At 42.3% G+C, this 16,306-nt stretch overlaps 2 protein-coding genes across 4 annotated transcripts in view; both read left to right on the top strand.

Annotated features, from left to right (window-relative positions):
- The window catches only part of LOC134849099 (coiled-coil domain-containing protein 181-like), a 479,610-nt gene that overhangs the window by 10,748 nt on the left and 452,556 nt on the right, over window positions 1-16,306 (top strand). The gene's annotated exons all lie outside the window — the stretch shown is intronic.
- LOC134849619 (integumentary mucin C.1-like) lies at window positions 16-810 on the top strand. Its single transcript, XM_063866531.1, has one exon. The coding sequence runs from the start codon at window positions 125-127 to the stop codon at window positions 695-697; it is 573 nt and encodes a 190-aa protein (XP_063722601.1). The 5' UTR covers window positions 16-124; the 3' UTR covers window positions 698-810.

The raw sequence follows: 16,306 nt of genomic DNA, 5'->3' as shown, positions 1-16,306 counted from the left end.
GGTGGGTACTCCTGAAAAGACTCTCCTCAGTGATATTATCATCTGGAACATAGGTTACAGGTCCGGGTTGTCCTTCTGGCCTCGGAACGACGAAGCACGTATCTGTTTTGGGAGCATTGCATTTATGGCAATCCTCGCGTCGCGCAAAGTTTTTCGCTTGACAACCTTCGCATGTCCAATCGCCGGGTCGACCTTCATTTTCACCTCCACCACCGCCGCCAAAACCACCTCCTCCAGTCCCTTCGGGTTTGTTTGCTCCACAATTTTTACAGTTAGAACGACTGGCGAAATTTTTGAAGTCGCAGCCACCACAAGCCCAGTCTCCTGGTCTGCCACTGCTAGATCCAAAATCTGCGGAACTACCGCCGCCTCCAGAGCTTTTACCTCCAAAACCGCCACCTCCCGAGCTGCCCCCGAAGCCGCCGCCACCACCCGAGCTGCCACCGAAGCCGCCACCACCACCCGAGCTGCCGCCGAAGCCGCCGCCACCACCCGAGCTGCCACCGAAGCCGCCCGAACTGCCCCCGAAGCCGCCGCCACCACCGGAACTGCCACCGTCACCGCCACCGAAGCCACCACCACTCGAGCTGCCGCCGAAGCCGCCACCACCGCCCGAGCTGCCACCGAAGCCACCGCCACCGCCCGAACTGCCCCCGAAGCCGCCGCCACCACCCGAATTGCCACCGTAACCACCTGATCTGGCTCCCTGGCTTCCACCTCCAAATCGGCCACCTCTGTCACCACCAGCAGATTCCGGTTTCTCAACATCGCAATCTCTACAAGTTGTTCTTCTAGCAAAATTATTTGAGCCACAAGAACATGTCCAGTCACCTGGTCTGGCTCCCTGGCTTCCACCTCCAAACGAACTCCCGCCGACACCAGCTGGTCGATCGGTATTACACCTTCGACAGGTTCTTCTGCTCATAAAATTAGTCCCACCACAAGAACAAGTCCATTCCTCTTTCTTCTCGCCGTCTCCTCCAAAACCACCCCCAGATGAATTGAATCCCCCTCCTCCGGTAGACGACCCAAAGCCTCCTCCGGTAGAGGAGCCAAAGCCTCCTCCGGTAGACGAGCCAAAGCCTCCTCCGGTAGACGAGCCAAAGCCTCCTCCGGTAGACGAGCCAAAGCCACCTCCGGTAGACGAGCCAAAGCCACCTCCGGCAGAGGAACCAAAGCCCCCTCCGGCAGAGGAACCAAAGCCCCCTCCCCCAGAGGAACCAAAGCCCCCTCCACCAGAGGAACCAAAGCCCCCTCCACCAGAGGAACCAAAGCCCCCTCCACCAGAGGACCCAAAGCCCCCTCCACCAGAGGAACCAAAGCCCCCTCCACCAGAGGACCCAAAACTACGTCCACTTGATCCAGAAAGTCCTTCAGGTCTTGGGTCGTTGCACTTCCTACAATTCCTTTTTGACATGAAATTGGGCGTATTACAACCTTGGCAATTCCATTCTTCTCTCGGTGGTTGTGAGTCATCGCCTCCTATGCCTATTGGTCTGGGTTCATTGCATTTTCTACAATTTCTCTTCGACAAAAAGTTTCTTGTGCTACAAGAAGAGCAATTCCATTGTTCGTCGTTTCTACGGTCATTTCCGCCAGAGCCATTAAAACCCCCGCCTCTGGAATCTCCAAAACCTCCGCCAAAACCACCTGAATTTCCAAATCCGTTCGACTTGCCACCAAAGCCACCAGAATTTTTGCTGCCTCTTTCAGATTCGGGTTTCCAAACGAAATTTGAATTTTCGTCTTCGTCGTCCCAGGACATTATCACAACTGAAAATATTATTGTTCCGACCATTGAAAATGGAGAAGAATTTTGTATTCGAGTGTGTTTCAGTTTTTTTATATCCAAGAAAAGTCAGCTACCACAAATAAACTTCGGACTGGGTTGAGTGATATCATATTAAAGCTCTTTTAATCGTGATTCGAAAATTTAAATTTTTTTCCCGGGGTCGATAAAAACCGGTTCGAAATTTTAGATTTTTCGTCTAATTTCGAGCAAGTGAGCAGGCGTACATTAGCTTATGTATGCTTAGTTAAAGCCTTAATCAATGCTGAGTGAAAATTTATTTTTACTCACTTGAAGTTTTTGGTAAATTAAAAAATTTAATTTTTTGTTTGATTTTTTTCTTGTTATTTGTCTTCAAAAATTGTTTTTCAATTTGAATATTTTACAATGACTGACGAAAATGCCTAAGCTCTACTTTTCTGCTCAGATTCCTTTACCACACCACGCCGAAAAAACGACAATATTTTGAAAAAATTACTTTGTAATTTTTAAAGACTGGTCGGAACATTCTGTTCTACTTAGCAGTAACCGGCTATCCTTGTTAGGCTTCGCACTTGAAACAATTTTTTCACATTTTCTTCTTAATTTTTTCCTGGGTTCAAGAGTAATCGGGATTAATGAGAAACTTAGTTAGTCCTCGAGTTTGTGATATAAATGCAAAAGTCCTAAAGGCGAAGTTGAGCTCCAAAAATTGCACAGATAGCAAGCCTGCCATTTACACTTTGTGATAAGCTTGTAAACTGTCAAGGTTTGTGAAAAATATTTTCCTGCAAACTGAAATACAGCATCTGTCAGGCTTGAGATGTTTATACTCATGTCTTATTGAATGATTTATTCGCTTTTTTTATTGTTGTTGTTGTTGTTGTTGTTGTTGTTGTTGTTGGGGATTCACAGCACTGCTGTTGGGAGTCTTGGTCCCGGCGTCTTCTCTAAAACAATGTCCACTTGTTTCTGCACGTGATACAATCACAGAATAATTGCCACGTGCACGTTGTCATTTCTGAAAATCTCTCGTTTACAAATTTCCACATCGTGTTTAAAATTCTCGTCTTGAGGCCGATTCGTTTATCAAAATGAATATATGGTTCTAATCGATTTACAATCCTACTGGTTCTGAAAACAAATTCGTTTCTCGCTTTTTCCGTTCTCACTTTTCGCATCTCAAAAATTTCTATATTTCTAGCCCGTGTGGTTCGCCTGTTTAACACTATTTCATTTCGTTCATTAGAATCAAGACTGGCAAGAAGTAAGATGTTATTTAGCTGGATGAACATGGGCAGGGGTAAAATGTTTAGCAAGCGTAGTTCGTTGATGTACACTCCCGTTTTATTTCCAGTGATCCACCGGATTGCTTTCTTTTGAAATCGCTCCAACTGCAATTGATCCCCCCTCGATATATGTGTACATGAGAGTCCGTATAATAACACTGGGAGTATTAGTGACTTATACAGGCCTAACTTTACAAACGTATTTATCTTTGCTGATAGGTTTCTTCTCAGGAGGTACAGTACTTGGTTTGCCTTCTTTAATCTTGTTTCAATGTGTACCTTCCAACTTAAATCGCCCGACACAAAAATTCCCAGATCTTTCACAACCATCGATGTTCCAAGCACTACATCAAAAAGCATAGAGTTGGCGTCTCCGCCCCTAAAACTTACTTTTGCACATTTATCTAGTGCTAATTCCATTTTGTTTTCAGTTACCCACTGCTGAATTTTGTCCAGATCTTCTTGAATTTCAATTGATGTTTTTTTGATGGAAAGTAGTTTAAGATCATCCGCAAAAATATATGGTTCAGAGAATTTGAGTACTTCAGGTAGGTCGTTAATAAAAATGCAAAAGAGCAGTGGTCCTAAAAGTGATCCTTGGGGAACACCACTAGTGACTTCTAAAACTTTTGAGCTGATATTGTCTACTCGTACAAACTGTTTCCTGTTTTTCAAATAGTCATAGAGTACCTCTAACATGCAGCCTCCTATTCCTATAAGTGCAACTTTCTTGAGTAGATCAAAATGCGGAACTTTATCAAAGGCTTTTGCAAAGTCAGTGTAGACTGCTACAATTTTTGCGTTTGAGTCATTGTCAAGCGCTTCATATATTTCTTTCAGGAAGGAGAGCATGTTTGTCAAAACTGATCTACCTTTAGTAAAACCGTGTTGATGTTTCGTCAAATACCAGGCAAAGTAAGGGTACAGGTCTTTGTATATACATTTTTCAAGGACTTTGCTGTCAATATTTAATAGCGATACTGGTCGATAGTTGTTCACCAATTTTCGGTCACCTTTTTTGTGAACAGGAGTAACTGCAGCTGTTTTCCATGAATCAGGTATTTTTCGTAGGCGTTTTACGTTTCTCAAAATTTTGTTCATCGGTTTGCATATATTGCGGTTCGTTTTCTGAAAAAAGCTAGGTGGCAACCCATTTGGGCCGCGTGACTTTGTTACGTCCAGAGTTGATAAAATCTCACTTACTGTCTTTTTCGATATATCAAAATTCGTTAACAAGGGATTTCCAAATTGAATATCTCTAATACTAAAACTTTCTTTAGGATTAAAAACTGAATGAAAGAAGTCGTTTAGCATGTTGACTTGTTCGTTTGGATTTGTGCTTTCAACTTCATCTTTTATGAGTAACTTAGGAAGACTTGTATGTTTATTCAAGTTCTTTAGGTGTTTAAAAATTACATTAGTGTTCCGTGTTCTAAACAATTCCTCTTGGTAGTTTTTCCTGTCCACTTCCGATGATTCAGTTACTAAATTTTCAAACAGTTTAACTTGTTGTCTTCTGTAGTTGGTCGGTTTGAGTATACATGATTGCCGTTTTGTTTGTAACTTTTTGATCAAATTTGAAGTGCTACTTGTTATCCAAGGTGGAAGTGATTGCCTATGTCTTGTTCTGAGAGGCACAAAACTCTTAATGATTTCATCCAAATATTGGGTGTACTCCTCATGCATTTTGTTAATGTTTGTGTGGCATACTGGTTCAAATGGGTTCTCGTTTATAAAATTGTTTATTCCTTCAAAATCGGCATTTCCAAAACTTCTAAAATTTTCCAAGTATGGTTTCGGCTCTGATACCGTGCATTCAATAGACAACATTATGGCATTGTGATCTGAGCAGTCATAAATCTTGGAAACGTTAAAATCTTGTTCGGCACTTGTATAGCAATTCCGATAGAAGGCTACGTCTAGTATGTTCTTCACACATGTTGGGAAATCTATCGCCTGCCTAAAGAGTCCATTTTCAAAAATTTGCAGTATTTGGTTTTCTTCCTCGTCAGTACTGGTGAGGGTGTTCCAGTTTGTTTCTGGGAAATTTAAATCCCCACATAAGAGAAACGGTTTGTTTTTAGGAATGGCTTTGATCAGTTGTTCAAATTCATGCACTTTGTATCTGTAATTACTGTTTTTTGGCGGATTGTAGAATGAGCCAATTATCATTTCAGTTTGATGAAGTTTTATACTACATAGCACACATGAATCAGGAATGTCATGTTTGGTGGATAAGTCCTCGGTAATTAGACTATTCTTGACAGCTATTAGGCTGCCTCCGTGACAGTTTTTACCACTCACAATAGCTCTATCAGATCTATAGATGTTATATTCACTTAGAAAAAGCTCTGATGATTGAATATTCTCGTTAAGCCAAGTTTCGCTTAAGCATATGACATTAAAATTTCCAACTGCAATTGCATTTGCTAGCTTAGTTCTTCTCTCTATGTTGATTAGGCTTCTAGTATTTAGTTGCAGAATGTTGAGGAATCCTAGTCAATGCTGGGGTTCCTGAACTTCAGTGTCAATAGTTACTTTCACACCATCATTGAACAATTCTAGATTCCTTATTTTCAGCTTTTCGCGAGGAACGCCTTCATCTAGTAGTTGTCTTCGTTTCTTAAGGATTTCGTTCTCTTTAATTGCACTCTCTTTGGTCAATGCTGGTAGCAGGTAGACCTCTTTTTCGACCAATTGTTCTCGCTTTTCTCGGCTTTTTGCTAGTACTAGTCGTGCTTCATGTTCGCTAGGTACAGTTACCAGCAGTGTTCTTGGCTTCATTCGATTACGATCAAATTTTCCCAGTCGTTTTAGTTCTATTATTTTCGGCTTCACTCCAATTATGTCTAGTATTTCGTTTACTTCGTCATTTGTTGGGACAAGGTTTTCTCCTTTTGTTTTCTCAGGGTCCTCTTTGACCCCTTGTATCCTAAAACTTTGATTTATGTTGTGATCAGAGTTAGATCTGGCAGCATGTTGAGTGGTTTGAGCTTGATTTATCCGGGTGGTGGTTTCAGCAGCTACAACGGCACTATAAGTTTTTTCCACTTTATCGCATGTCGTTTTCATTGCATTTCCAATTTTTTGATCTACTAAATCGGTAAGTCTTCTTTCCATGCTTTTAAGGCTTTCAGTTACATCAATGTTTGAGAGCTTCTCGTCTATGTTGGCCAGGGTTTTGCATCTTATAAAGTTGTCTCGTTCATTATTTTGCACACAAGTATTACAAAGCAACATGACATTCGGCCCTAGTTCTTTTATTCCATTTATGGCCACTAGAGACAACCCAACACAAGTTGGTTCCAAATGCATTTGAGCGTTGCATGCGACACAAGTGTATGTTTTCTCGTTGCTGGCAAAGCCTCTTTTACATGTTTTGCAGTTTTTGCCCATTTTTGCTTATACTATGGATAGAAAAACAGTTAAGCCTGGTGGTTCCCGAAAAGGGGAGGCCTGTGGCTCACTCAGGGGAAAAGAAGAAATAGACAAACCTGGTGGTTCCCGAAAAGGGGAGGCCTGCGGTTCACTATTTCTACTTACGTTAATAGGGGCACTGACAGTTCTTGAAACGACACTCGTAATATACCAGATGTCCTTCTGTATTGCAGATGTTCGAATGTTTATCGTATAAGATTTTATTCTTGAGAATACTTTTAATGCCCTTCAGACCTTCTTCACTGAGGTGCACTTCGTCAGTTTTCAAATGATATGAGCTGTGGATTTTTTCACTCACTCCTCTAAACTTCCAAGTTCCTTTTATCTTTCTTAGGAATTCGTTTATTTTTGCAGATCGAGCTCGGTTCTCACTACGATGAGGGATTCCGATGACGAAAACTTTTTTGGCTCGTTCACACAGCTCCTCGGCTAGCTTCGACAGTTCTTCAGCAATGTCGCCTGCAGGTATACTGGAGGGGTCTTTTCCGTTGAAGGCGTCGTTTCCGCCGATGAGCAGAGCGATGATGTTGAATTTGTCTTTCTCGGGTAAGAAGTTTTGGACCGCACCAATTCGGGCCCCAGGTAGGGACAAGATATTGAAATTTGGAAAATCAAGATGGCGTGCTTGAGAATCCGCAATCAGGAGATTTTTTGAAGATGATGTCTTGAGCAAGTGATATCTTCTGTCGGACAATTTCATCGCGGGGCAACCATTGCTACCCCGGTAAACATTTCAACTATCTGAAACTATTTAATAATTTATTTAATATTTATTATAGTCTGCAGTTTCCTGACGCTTTTCGTTGTGCAAAAATGGTACTGCTGTGTTTTGAGTTTGTTAAGTGCTTACAATATTATTGTGCAGCTTTAATTCTGATTCTGTTTTCAACTCTTCCATGAGGTGAATAGGTATTGGTGGATGTTGCGTATGAACTAGCAAGTTAATTTCTGGTTTCAGCTTTATTTTCAGTTCTATGTTGTAATATACGTCGAATCTGTAATTAGCGTAAATAACAAAATATTTGTGCAAAAATTCCTGTATTTGTTTTATGTTTTTTGTCTAGTGAAAATTTATTCAAATTAAATTGCTCCAGAAGATTTTGTCAATCGACTGAATTCCAACGGGGTAAAAACTTTCAAAAAGCCTAGCTTAGTTCCATTAATTACGATTACTGGATGATCCATAAGATAAATTGCCAAAATTTGGTTTTCATATTGTGGCTAGTTGGAGCTAATTCAAAATTTTTTTCTTCTTCTGAATCTGCTATGATTCCGCCAGAAATTCTATCGTGTTGATTGTCTGTATCTAGTTCGAACACAATTATTTTCTGTTATTTCTGCTGTAGGATAATTTTATGTCGGCAAAAAGAGTCAATAAGAGTAAACGTTTCAGAAGGTTTCAGCTGGGACAAACGTCAAAATCGGTTTTTTCAAAATGGACTCCTAAAACCATGCTATTCAATGCTGATAAAACTAAAATGTTGTCTAAAAATTCAAACTTATCAAGTTGAAACTTAGTTCCGCGTTTCTCTTTGATTTCAGGAAGTCAATCTGATGCCAATTCTACAAATGAAGATGCCATTGGTTCTAGAGTGGATACTTTATCTGGGTTAACGCTGGGGATTAAGCGATACACCCCATGAGGAGGACACTTGCGCATGCACAAGTATCTGCTAGTTTTTTGCGCTTAAAGTCATTCGAAAAGGTTAAAGGAATAGAATAAAGACTTTCACTGTTTTCTAAGGTTAAGATTATATTGAATTGGCTTACGTATTTTTTGTGCGATTTATCTTTTTGTTTGTATAAAATGGGTTATATATGGACTGTGGATCTGTGTATGTGTGTGGATCTAAGAAATTTTTAATGGCTAGGAAAAGGAACTTGGGCTTCTCTTTTTTGCCTTGGTTTTTGTAAGTAAAACATAGCACTGTGAGTTCGGTATGTGCCATTCCCCGGATTGGCTAAATCGAACCATCTGACCCACTGCAAAAAGAACAATAAAAGCGTTAGCAATAGACTTGCAATGAAAAGAAGTTTCGGATATTTCTAAAACTTTTAAAATTTAAATTTTAGATTCGAACCAGATCATTTCTGAGAAATGCGGGAACGGGCAATTTGAACGGAAGTCGGGAAAAAAGGCAGTTTAAACAAAGGCACCGAGAAAATAAGACGAAGAACAGTTGTGAAAAACAGAGAAGAAACGGAGCCTCTTATCGTGATAAAAAAGACACGATAAGACGCTTAGCTGAAGGAGATAAGAAGAAAAGAGGTTCAGTGGGACAGCCGGAGCGGATCCGTACCCTTCCGTATGAGCCAGTCGGTCATATTTGGAAGTTTGACCACAAGAAACATGATTTTGGGATGAAATGAAATTTTTCAAAATTTTGAATTGGACATATCATGCTCAAGTTTCTCGCGACAACTGAAAATGCAAAAACAATAAAATCAGAAGAACCGATTTACAATCGCGGGAAAGTGGTCGAAAAAAGCAGCGGGAAATTGCTATTCGCAATTTCCAGACATAGAAATATACCAGAGTAGAGCTGTGTTGTTCGAAACAGAAGGCAGAGTGATTACAACAACAAAGAATCGAATTAGAAATGGACCAGAGTGAACCTTCGGTGGAAAAGTAGACAATCGATGTCTCCCAATGGTCCAGCGACAAAAACTCATATCTCAAGTTAAAACTCAATTCTCAAGCTGGGACTTGTTAATTTAAAACTCCTCAAGTCAAAACTTAATTCCTTGATTATTCTGGAGTTACTTTTTGATTTAGTTATCCAAATTCTAGAGTTTGCCGTTATGTGAGTACTCAATTTAAATTTTTTGTTTGTGTTTTCTATTGTTATGTTGAGATAATGCGAGTTTTAGGTTGCTCCATCTGAAGTGGATCAAAGTTCCACTGTCTAATGAAAAGTAACTATAAGGATTGTTCCGACCTTGTTTTTAACGGCGTTCGCGTGTTTTGGGTATTTTGAGACCTAAGTATGGGGACGTTCTTATTTGCCAGAGTGGGGGGTATTCTGATAGTGGCCTTTAAGCTGTAATAAAGGTTTTAGTCTCATGTCGCAAGTGAACCGAATTGGCTCCGATCATTTGAGGTAGAAAAACTCAAGAGATAATGTCCCTGACTCTTGAGCCAATGGTTATAGGGCCTATTTTTCTTTAGCCTCATATGTGACTTAAGGCACTCCTGGGTGTTTTTATGGCGCTCCTGGGTGTTTTTACGACATCATGACTACGGGATCAAACCCACTTGACACAGCTTCGGGCTACAAGCCCATTCTAGAGTACCGGTGGTACGGCTCAGCGGGAACGTGCAAACCTTCCGGTTGTACCGTGATCGCTTTTTCAGAAAACTCGAGAAAACTTCCCGATACGCAGGTGAACAGCCAAGTGGGAAAGTGGTTCTCAAGAAGGGGACCCGAGAAGTGCTGGAAAGGTCAAAGAGACATCCAGCACGGACGAGAACAAACCGAGAAGGGCACACAGAGGTGTTCTGTGTGGTCAGTCGACGGATTACTGGGAGACTTGACTGGAACAGGTGACCAGCCAAGTGGGGAAGTGGTTCTGGAGAGAGTTGCTGGATACGCCAAAGAGACAACCAGCACAGAATCAAAAAAAACAGAGTAGGACACAGAGGGGCGTTCTGTTTGGTCAATCGGGTATCGTTAAAATCCACATTACGTTTTAGGAGATAAGTGTAAAACTGGATAAGCGGATACCCACTGTTTTGAGGATACGTTATACTTGAGCAGAGCTTGGAAACAGGCTCTACGGTTTTCTCTCGCGAGGTTTAGCACCCATCGCGCTTAAGGTAATTTTCGGCTTAAGAGGGCTGCTGAATAGGGGGGGGGGGGACGTTAGAAGGGGGGCTGGTTAGGTTAGAGTTTGGCGGCTGCAAATTGTAAAAAGGGGGGAAGAAACATTAGGTAACTATAACCGATATCGTCAATTATAGTTACATTAGTAGTGCGAGAGTCTGGAAAGTTTCATCTCTAGACCCAAAACAAGAGTTGCAACGCGAGGATATCCAAATTTAGGATCGGACTAAGGTAGGTGACCTGGTAGGATCGGGTGGGGGATCAAAAATTGACAGTTTTTGAAACCCGAAAAGAGAATACCCCATAAAATCGTTAGTAGGGGGAAGGAAAACGCGTGACAATCAGGTACAAGACATTTTTTTTACGAAAGGACGACAATTGTCACCTTTGAATTTTAGGTAAGTTAATTCTTTTGTTTTTCAGAATTTTTTATCGCTTAAATTTTTACGTTTTTTGAACTAATTTTATTGGTTTTTCAAGAACAGGTGATCACCAGACACTTGCTAACAAGTCGCAATTTGACTTGCATTGGATTAGTAGAGGGAGGTTATTATAAGGGGGCCTTTAGGTAAGAATTTTGATCAGTAAGATTGGGTTTTGGGGAATTTTTAACATTAGGACTCAAGTGGTGGTACCGGGGATAGTGATCTAAGTGTCCCAACACCGAAGAAGAAGAGATCCGACTGTCCCAACACTGGAACGATGACGTCTGGGGACAGTACGAGGAGTCTGAATACTTGAGCAGGCAGCCTTGGGACAGTGCGGCGTGTCCCAACACTTGAGTGGGTAGTCTTGGGACAGTGTGAAGTGTCCCATCACTTGGGTGGAAGGGTCTTGGGACAGTGCGGAGTGTCCCAACACTTGAGTGGAAGGGTCTTGGGACAGTACGAAGTGTCCCAACACTTGAGAGGGAGATCTTAGGATAGTGCGGAGTGTCCCAACACTTGAGTGAAAGGGTCTTGGGACAGTACGAAGTGTCCCAACACTTAAGTGAGAGGTCTTGGGACAGTGAAAAGTGTCCCAACACTTGAGTATAAGGTCTTGGGACAGTACGCGGTGTCTGAACACTAGATCTTGGGACAGTGTGAAGTGTCCCAACACGAGGAAGAAGGGTCTTGGGACAGTTTGAAGTGCCCCAACGCTTGGGTGTAGGTTCTTGGGACAGTGCGAAGTGTCCCAACACCAGGTCTTGGGACAGTGCGAAGTGCCCCAACACTAGGACAAAGGGTCCTGAGACAGTGTAAATTGCACCAACACTTGAACGAAAGGTCTTGGGACAGTGTGAAGCGTCCCAATACTACAACAAAAGGGTCTTAGGACAGACAGGGCGAGGTGTACCAATACTTGAGTAAAAAGCATCACAACCTGTCAGAGCGAACAAAAGCAGCTCAAGATTAAGACACGAGTAATTTTTTTTAAAAAAGAACTGGGAATATTTTTTTAGATTTTAAACTTTGGATTAGGACTTGTAAATAATAATATTGTAAATAAAAAAAATTGTAAATAAAAATAATGAGGCGAAGTAGGGTACCGATAGCAGATAAGAGAGTTCAATAATCAAAGAAAAATCACAACTCGTCGCAACAGAGAAAAAAATTGTCGGATCCGAAAGTAATGAAAAAGAACTTTTCAGTAAACATGGTCAACACAAGAAGCGCAAAAGAGCACAAGACGAAAGAAAGCGCCGTGGAAAGACCGACTGCACTTACTATAGAAATTGATCTTGAGACACCAGATCAAAGTGTTGACGAGGTGCAAAGGAAAACGACGGAATCAACAACAATGCCAAATGTAGCAGAACAAGAGAAGAAGACGATTCAATTTTCACCTATTGATACTGTAGACGACACAACGAGTAACATGCCGGAAACGATAAAAGATGATTCTCAAGCAAAAAGAACGTCGTTAACAGAGAGGATTGCAGCGATGGTCGGAATGAAACCAAGAGAAAAGGAGGATGCGGTACTAACGACTGAGAAAAGCAAAACATTTGGAACAGTTTCTGCAATAACAACAGAGGCCAAACATGACGACGAACAGGTCAAAATCGGGCAACAGCGAACCATGAAAAAACAGTTTCTGTTGAACTGGGCGACTTGATGGCAAAGTTGGAGCAAATCAATAAAAACCGAAACGCAGCGAAGAAGATCGACAAATGCTGAAAAAGGAGATACGATACAATAAAAACGAGAATATGGACAATTGCTTCAACCTGGCAAGGGCAACGGAAGAAAAGTTACAGCAGATGTCAGAAAAGGTGGACGCTACTGACAAAGAGCGTGAGAAACATATCAAAAAGGACATGCAGGAAATGAAACAACTGTACGAAACTGTAAACGAAAAGTTGTGGAACCTAGAGACGAGTATGGACACAATGAGCAGAGACCGAGCAGAAAGTTCATGTGCTATACAGTCCAAACTGGATGCTCTCCTGAGAAACTCTACAGCGGAAGAGAAGCTGGTAACGGACAGACCGCAAGGCACCAGAGTCGACTTCATAGAACCGCAACGGAATAAACGGGAATCCACACCGTTACCACGGATATCAGCGAGAACCGGGGCAGGTGGGTCCAAGGCCATCATGAAAGGTGGATCCTCAAACACCACGAATGCACCAGAGGTCTCGAGCACAAACACTAACGCAGCCCCTGACGCCATGACATGGGCAAGCACCTGGGAGATGATGAACAGGACAATGGAAGCGTTCGCAACCAGGAACACTGACTCGAGTGATAGAGGAAGTGGTAAATCCGGGAAAACCTTCAAAAAACCCAAAGAGCTCAAAGACGACTCGGACGGCTGCATTGACGCATGGGTGGACGTCATGAGACTACACTTAGAACAAGACAACTTGAACGACGAGAGGCAGGCTTGCACAGCAATACTAAGCAATCTAGAGGGCACAGCGTTGAAACGTGTAGTGGAGAAGAAGGAGGAGGAACGTGATACGGCGGACAAGATATTCGAAATACTGATGAATCGATTCGGATCAGGGATGAAGGGCCACCAAGCGATGATGAGATTTGAGAAAAAAAGACAGAGGGACGACGAGTCAATAGATAGGTTCCTAGATGATCTTGAGAGCCTGAGAAGAAGAAGAAGTGATCCGGAGGAATCGACAAACAGAAGAAATTTCAGCATCGCTTCGAAGTTCATCGACGGGGTGTAAAGTGACGACTTTAGAACAATGTTGGCCACGCATTATTTTCTTTCGAAAGATAATGCACCAACCACGGAGGAGATGAGTCAAAAATCGAGAGAATACATGTTGATGAAACCAAAAAAGTGTTCGTATTCAGATGGCAGGAATATGCGAGGGGGAGGCCAGCAGCAAAAGTCGTCGTGGTACAAGCCGAGAGATAATATGGATAAACGTAGATCATGCGCAAATTGCGGATCAGCGGATCACCATGTGGCGGATTTCACGACATACAAACAGGGCATGAAAAGTCTGGGATACGCTCCGGATGAAGAAGACATGAACCAAATGGAGGAACACGAGTTTTATAGTGGCTTAATCATAAACATAGGTGTGAGGTGCTTCTTCTGTAACCAAGAGGGCCATTTTAGGATGGAATGTCTGTTACTGTGGGAGGCTGTGAAGAATCAGAATTATCCCAAACATAAATGAGCGCTGTCTGCGGTGCAGAATACGGGGAACAGACAAGCAGAAATCGATTTGAAGAACACAGAGGCAGTGAGCGAGGAATTACCAACAAAGACAGTGAAAGCGGTAACGCAAGTCAGAAGTGCGATGGAAGCCGAGGTTGAGAACTCACTGGAGATAAACTAAGAGAAGACTGCTGCAGAAGCGATCAACAAAGTGAAGCAAGACTTGGCCACGAAAGAAATCGAGCAACTTGAGAAGCAGAAATTAAATGAGATACTCTGCAGAACGATCCCGGTGAAGGAGGCCACGCAAAAAGCGACAAACGGAGGTAGTTACAACACTCTGAAGATGGTGACGGAAAAACCATTTGGCATAACGAAAATTGGAGCGAGATTAATGTCAATAATCACCGTGGGCGGTCACGAAGTAACAAGAAACCTGAGTGAACCGAGCGATCAGACGATAATGCACATCGATATGTACGCAGATTAATTGAGTACAGTAAGCCCACAAGCCTATGGTTCACATGAGGTAATGCGAAACATAGATGGAATAAACATCTACACGAAGACCATGATAACATGTGATGAAGACCTAGCCGGACAAATCTACGTGGGTAGAGAAGAACTAAAAGTGTGGCCGATTGGACACTGTGCCATGTTGTAAGAAGACGCGATGCATATAGGGACGGAAGCGGACGTGTCTGGGCATGTGCTAGACATAAGTGGAAAGAAGACTCAGTTACGTGGGTTATTGGACACAGGAGCAGTCTTGAGCGTCATAGCAATCGAAACATGGAACAGAATGGGCTTCGACAGAGATGAATTGATAGGCTCGAGAATACAGCTGTCAGCAGCGAACAAGGGGGCGCTGCGGGTACTAGGCAGAACACCAATAATAGCCCTAAACTTAGTGGAACGCAATTTGTGGATAAGCTTCCTCGTGGCGGAGAACCTAGATGAGTCTGACCAATTCATTTTAGGCAGAGACTTCATCAGGAATTTCGATGTTACAATAGATCCAAACAATGCGATGTTCAGGATTTGGATCCCGGAAAAGAAGTACGTAATTAAACCGGTAAATTTAATAATGGCGAATGAGAACAAAGCACCGGTATTCTTGAGTAGGAGGGTAAGGCTGAAAACAAACGAAGTTGCAATAGTAAGCTTGCGAATGAAAAATTATGATGAACTAAGTGACAACAAGCAAGTATGCATAGTCCCAAATCCAAATTGTCAAAGTGCTGCTGTTTTAGGAAGATCATTCTCGCTAACCAAGAGTGGCCTCTGCGTCAGTGTCTTGTTGACTACTCTTGACATACCCTTCATGATCCAGAGGGGAAGGAAATTGGGATACGCGCTACCTGTGAAAACTCGATATGAAATGACTGAAAATGTAAAAGAAAATGAACTTCTTGATTATCCTAATCATAGGGACAAGATTTGTATCTTGAGAAGATGGAAGAAAATAAAATATTCATCAGGTCTTGTAAAATTGCTTAAGTCAGAGACAGACGATGGACTTTCGAGCTGTTCGAATTTTCCAGAAAGACCCACACTAGAGGAGTTGGAAAGGAATAAACTGGTTTTTACCAGAAATAAAGCACTTGAGGGGCAAGGTGACGGACGAACAGCTCGAAGCCATCAAGGACGTATTAGATCGGAACGAGGCCGTTTTTTCGAAACATAAAGGATGTTGTAACATCGGATGTTGGACATCGGATGTTGTAACTTTGTGGAACACGAGATAGAGCTTCAGGAATCGGCACTACCACATAGGGGGGGGGGGCGACGCGTATGACCCCTAACAAATTGGATGCATGTAGAAAGGAAATTAAAACCTTACTAGAGTATGATATGATAGAACCATCCAAGTCACCGTGGGCGTGTACAGTAGTGATGGCTAAGAAAAAAGGCTACCAACCAAGGTTTTGTTGTAACGTTCGATATCTGAACTACGTCACGGTGAAGGATGCCTAACCCATACCTAGGATCAATCAGAGTCTCTCAAAATTAGAGGACGCAAAATGTTTTACAACTCTTGATTTAGGTTCGGCTTTTTGGCAGGTCCCACTGAGGAAACAGGACAGGGACAAAACAGGGTTTGCTTGCGAGCTAGGACTGTTTCAATAGAAGAGGATACCCTTTGGCCTTTGCAACGCCACGGCTACGTTTCAACGATTGATGGCACACGCATTGACAAGTGTAACGAAGAAATATGGCAACCTAGTGATGTGCTACGTGGACGACGTGGTAAAAGCGACATCTGCACTAGAGGACCACATCGATCGACTAGATGAGGTGCTCGCCTGCATGAAAAGAGCAGGTCTAAAAAGCAAGCCATCAAAGTGCGAGATACTCAAGGACTCAATTAAGTA

The sequence above is a fragment of the Symsagittifera roscoffensis genome, chromosome 1 (assembly GCF_963678635.1).
Source record: "Symsagittifera roscoffensis chromosome 1, txSymRosc1.1, whole genome shotgun sequence".
NCBI lineage: Eukaryota > Metazoa > Xenacoelomorpha > Acoela > Convolutidae > Symsagittifera > Symsagittifera roscoffensis.
The sequence above is the reverse complement of the archived record's forward strand: the minus strand, read 5'-3'. Positions and strand labels throughout refer to the sequence as shown.

Bases quoted from the DNA above. Each gene is read 5' to 3' on its own strand.
- LOC134849619 (XM_063866531.1), top strand. From the start codon at position 125: ATGGCAATCCTCGCGTCGCGCAAAGTTTTTCGCTTGACAACCTTCGCA.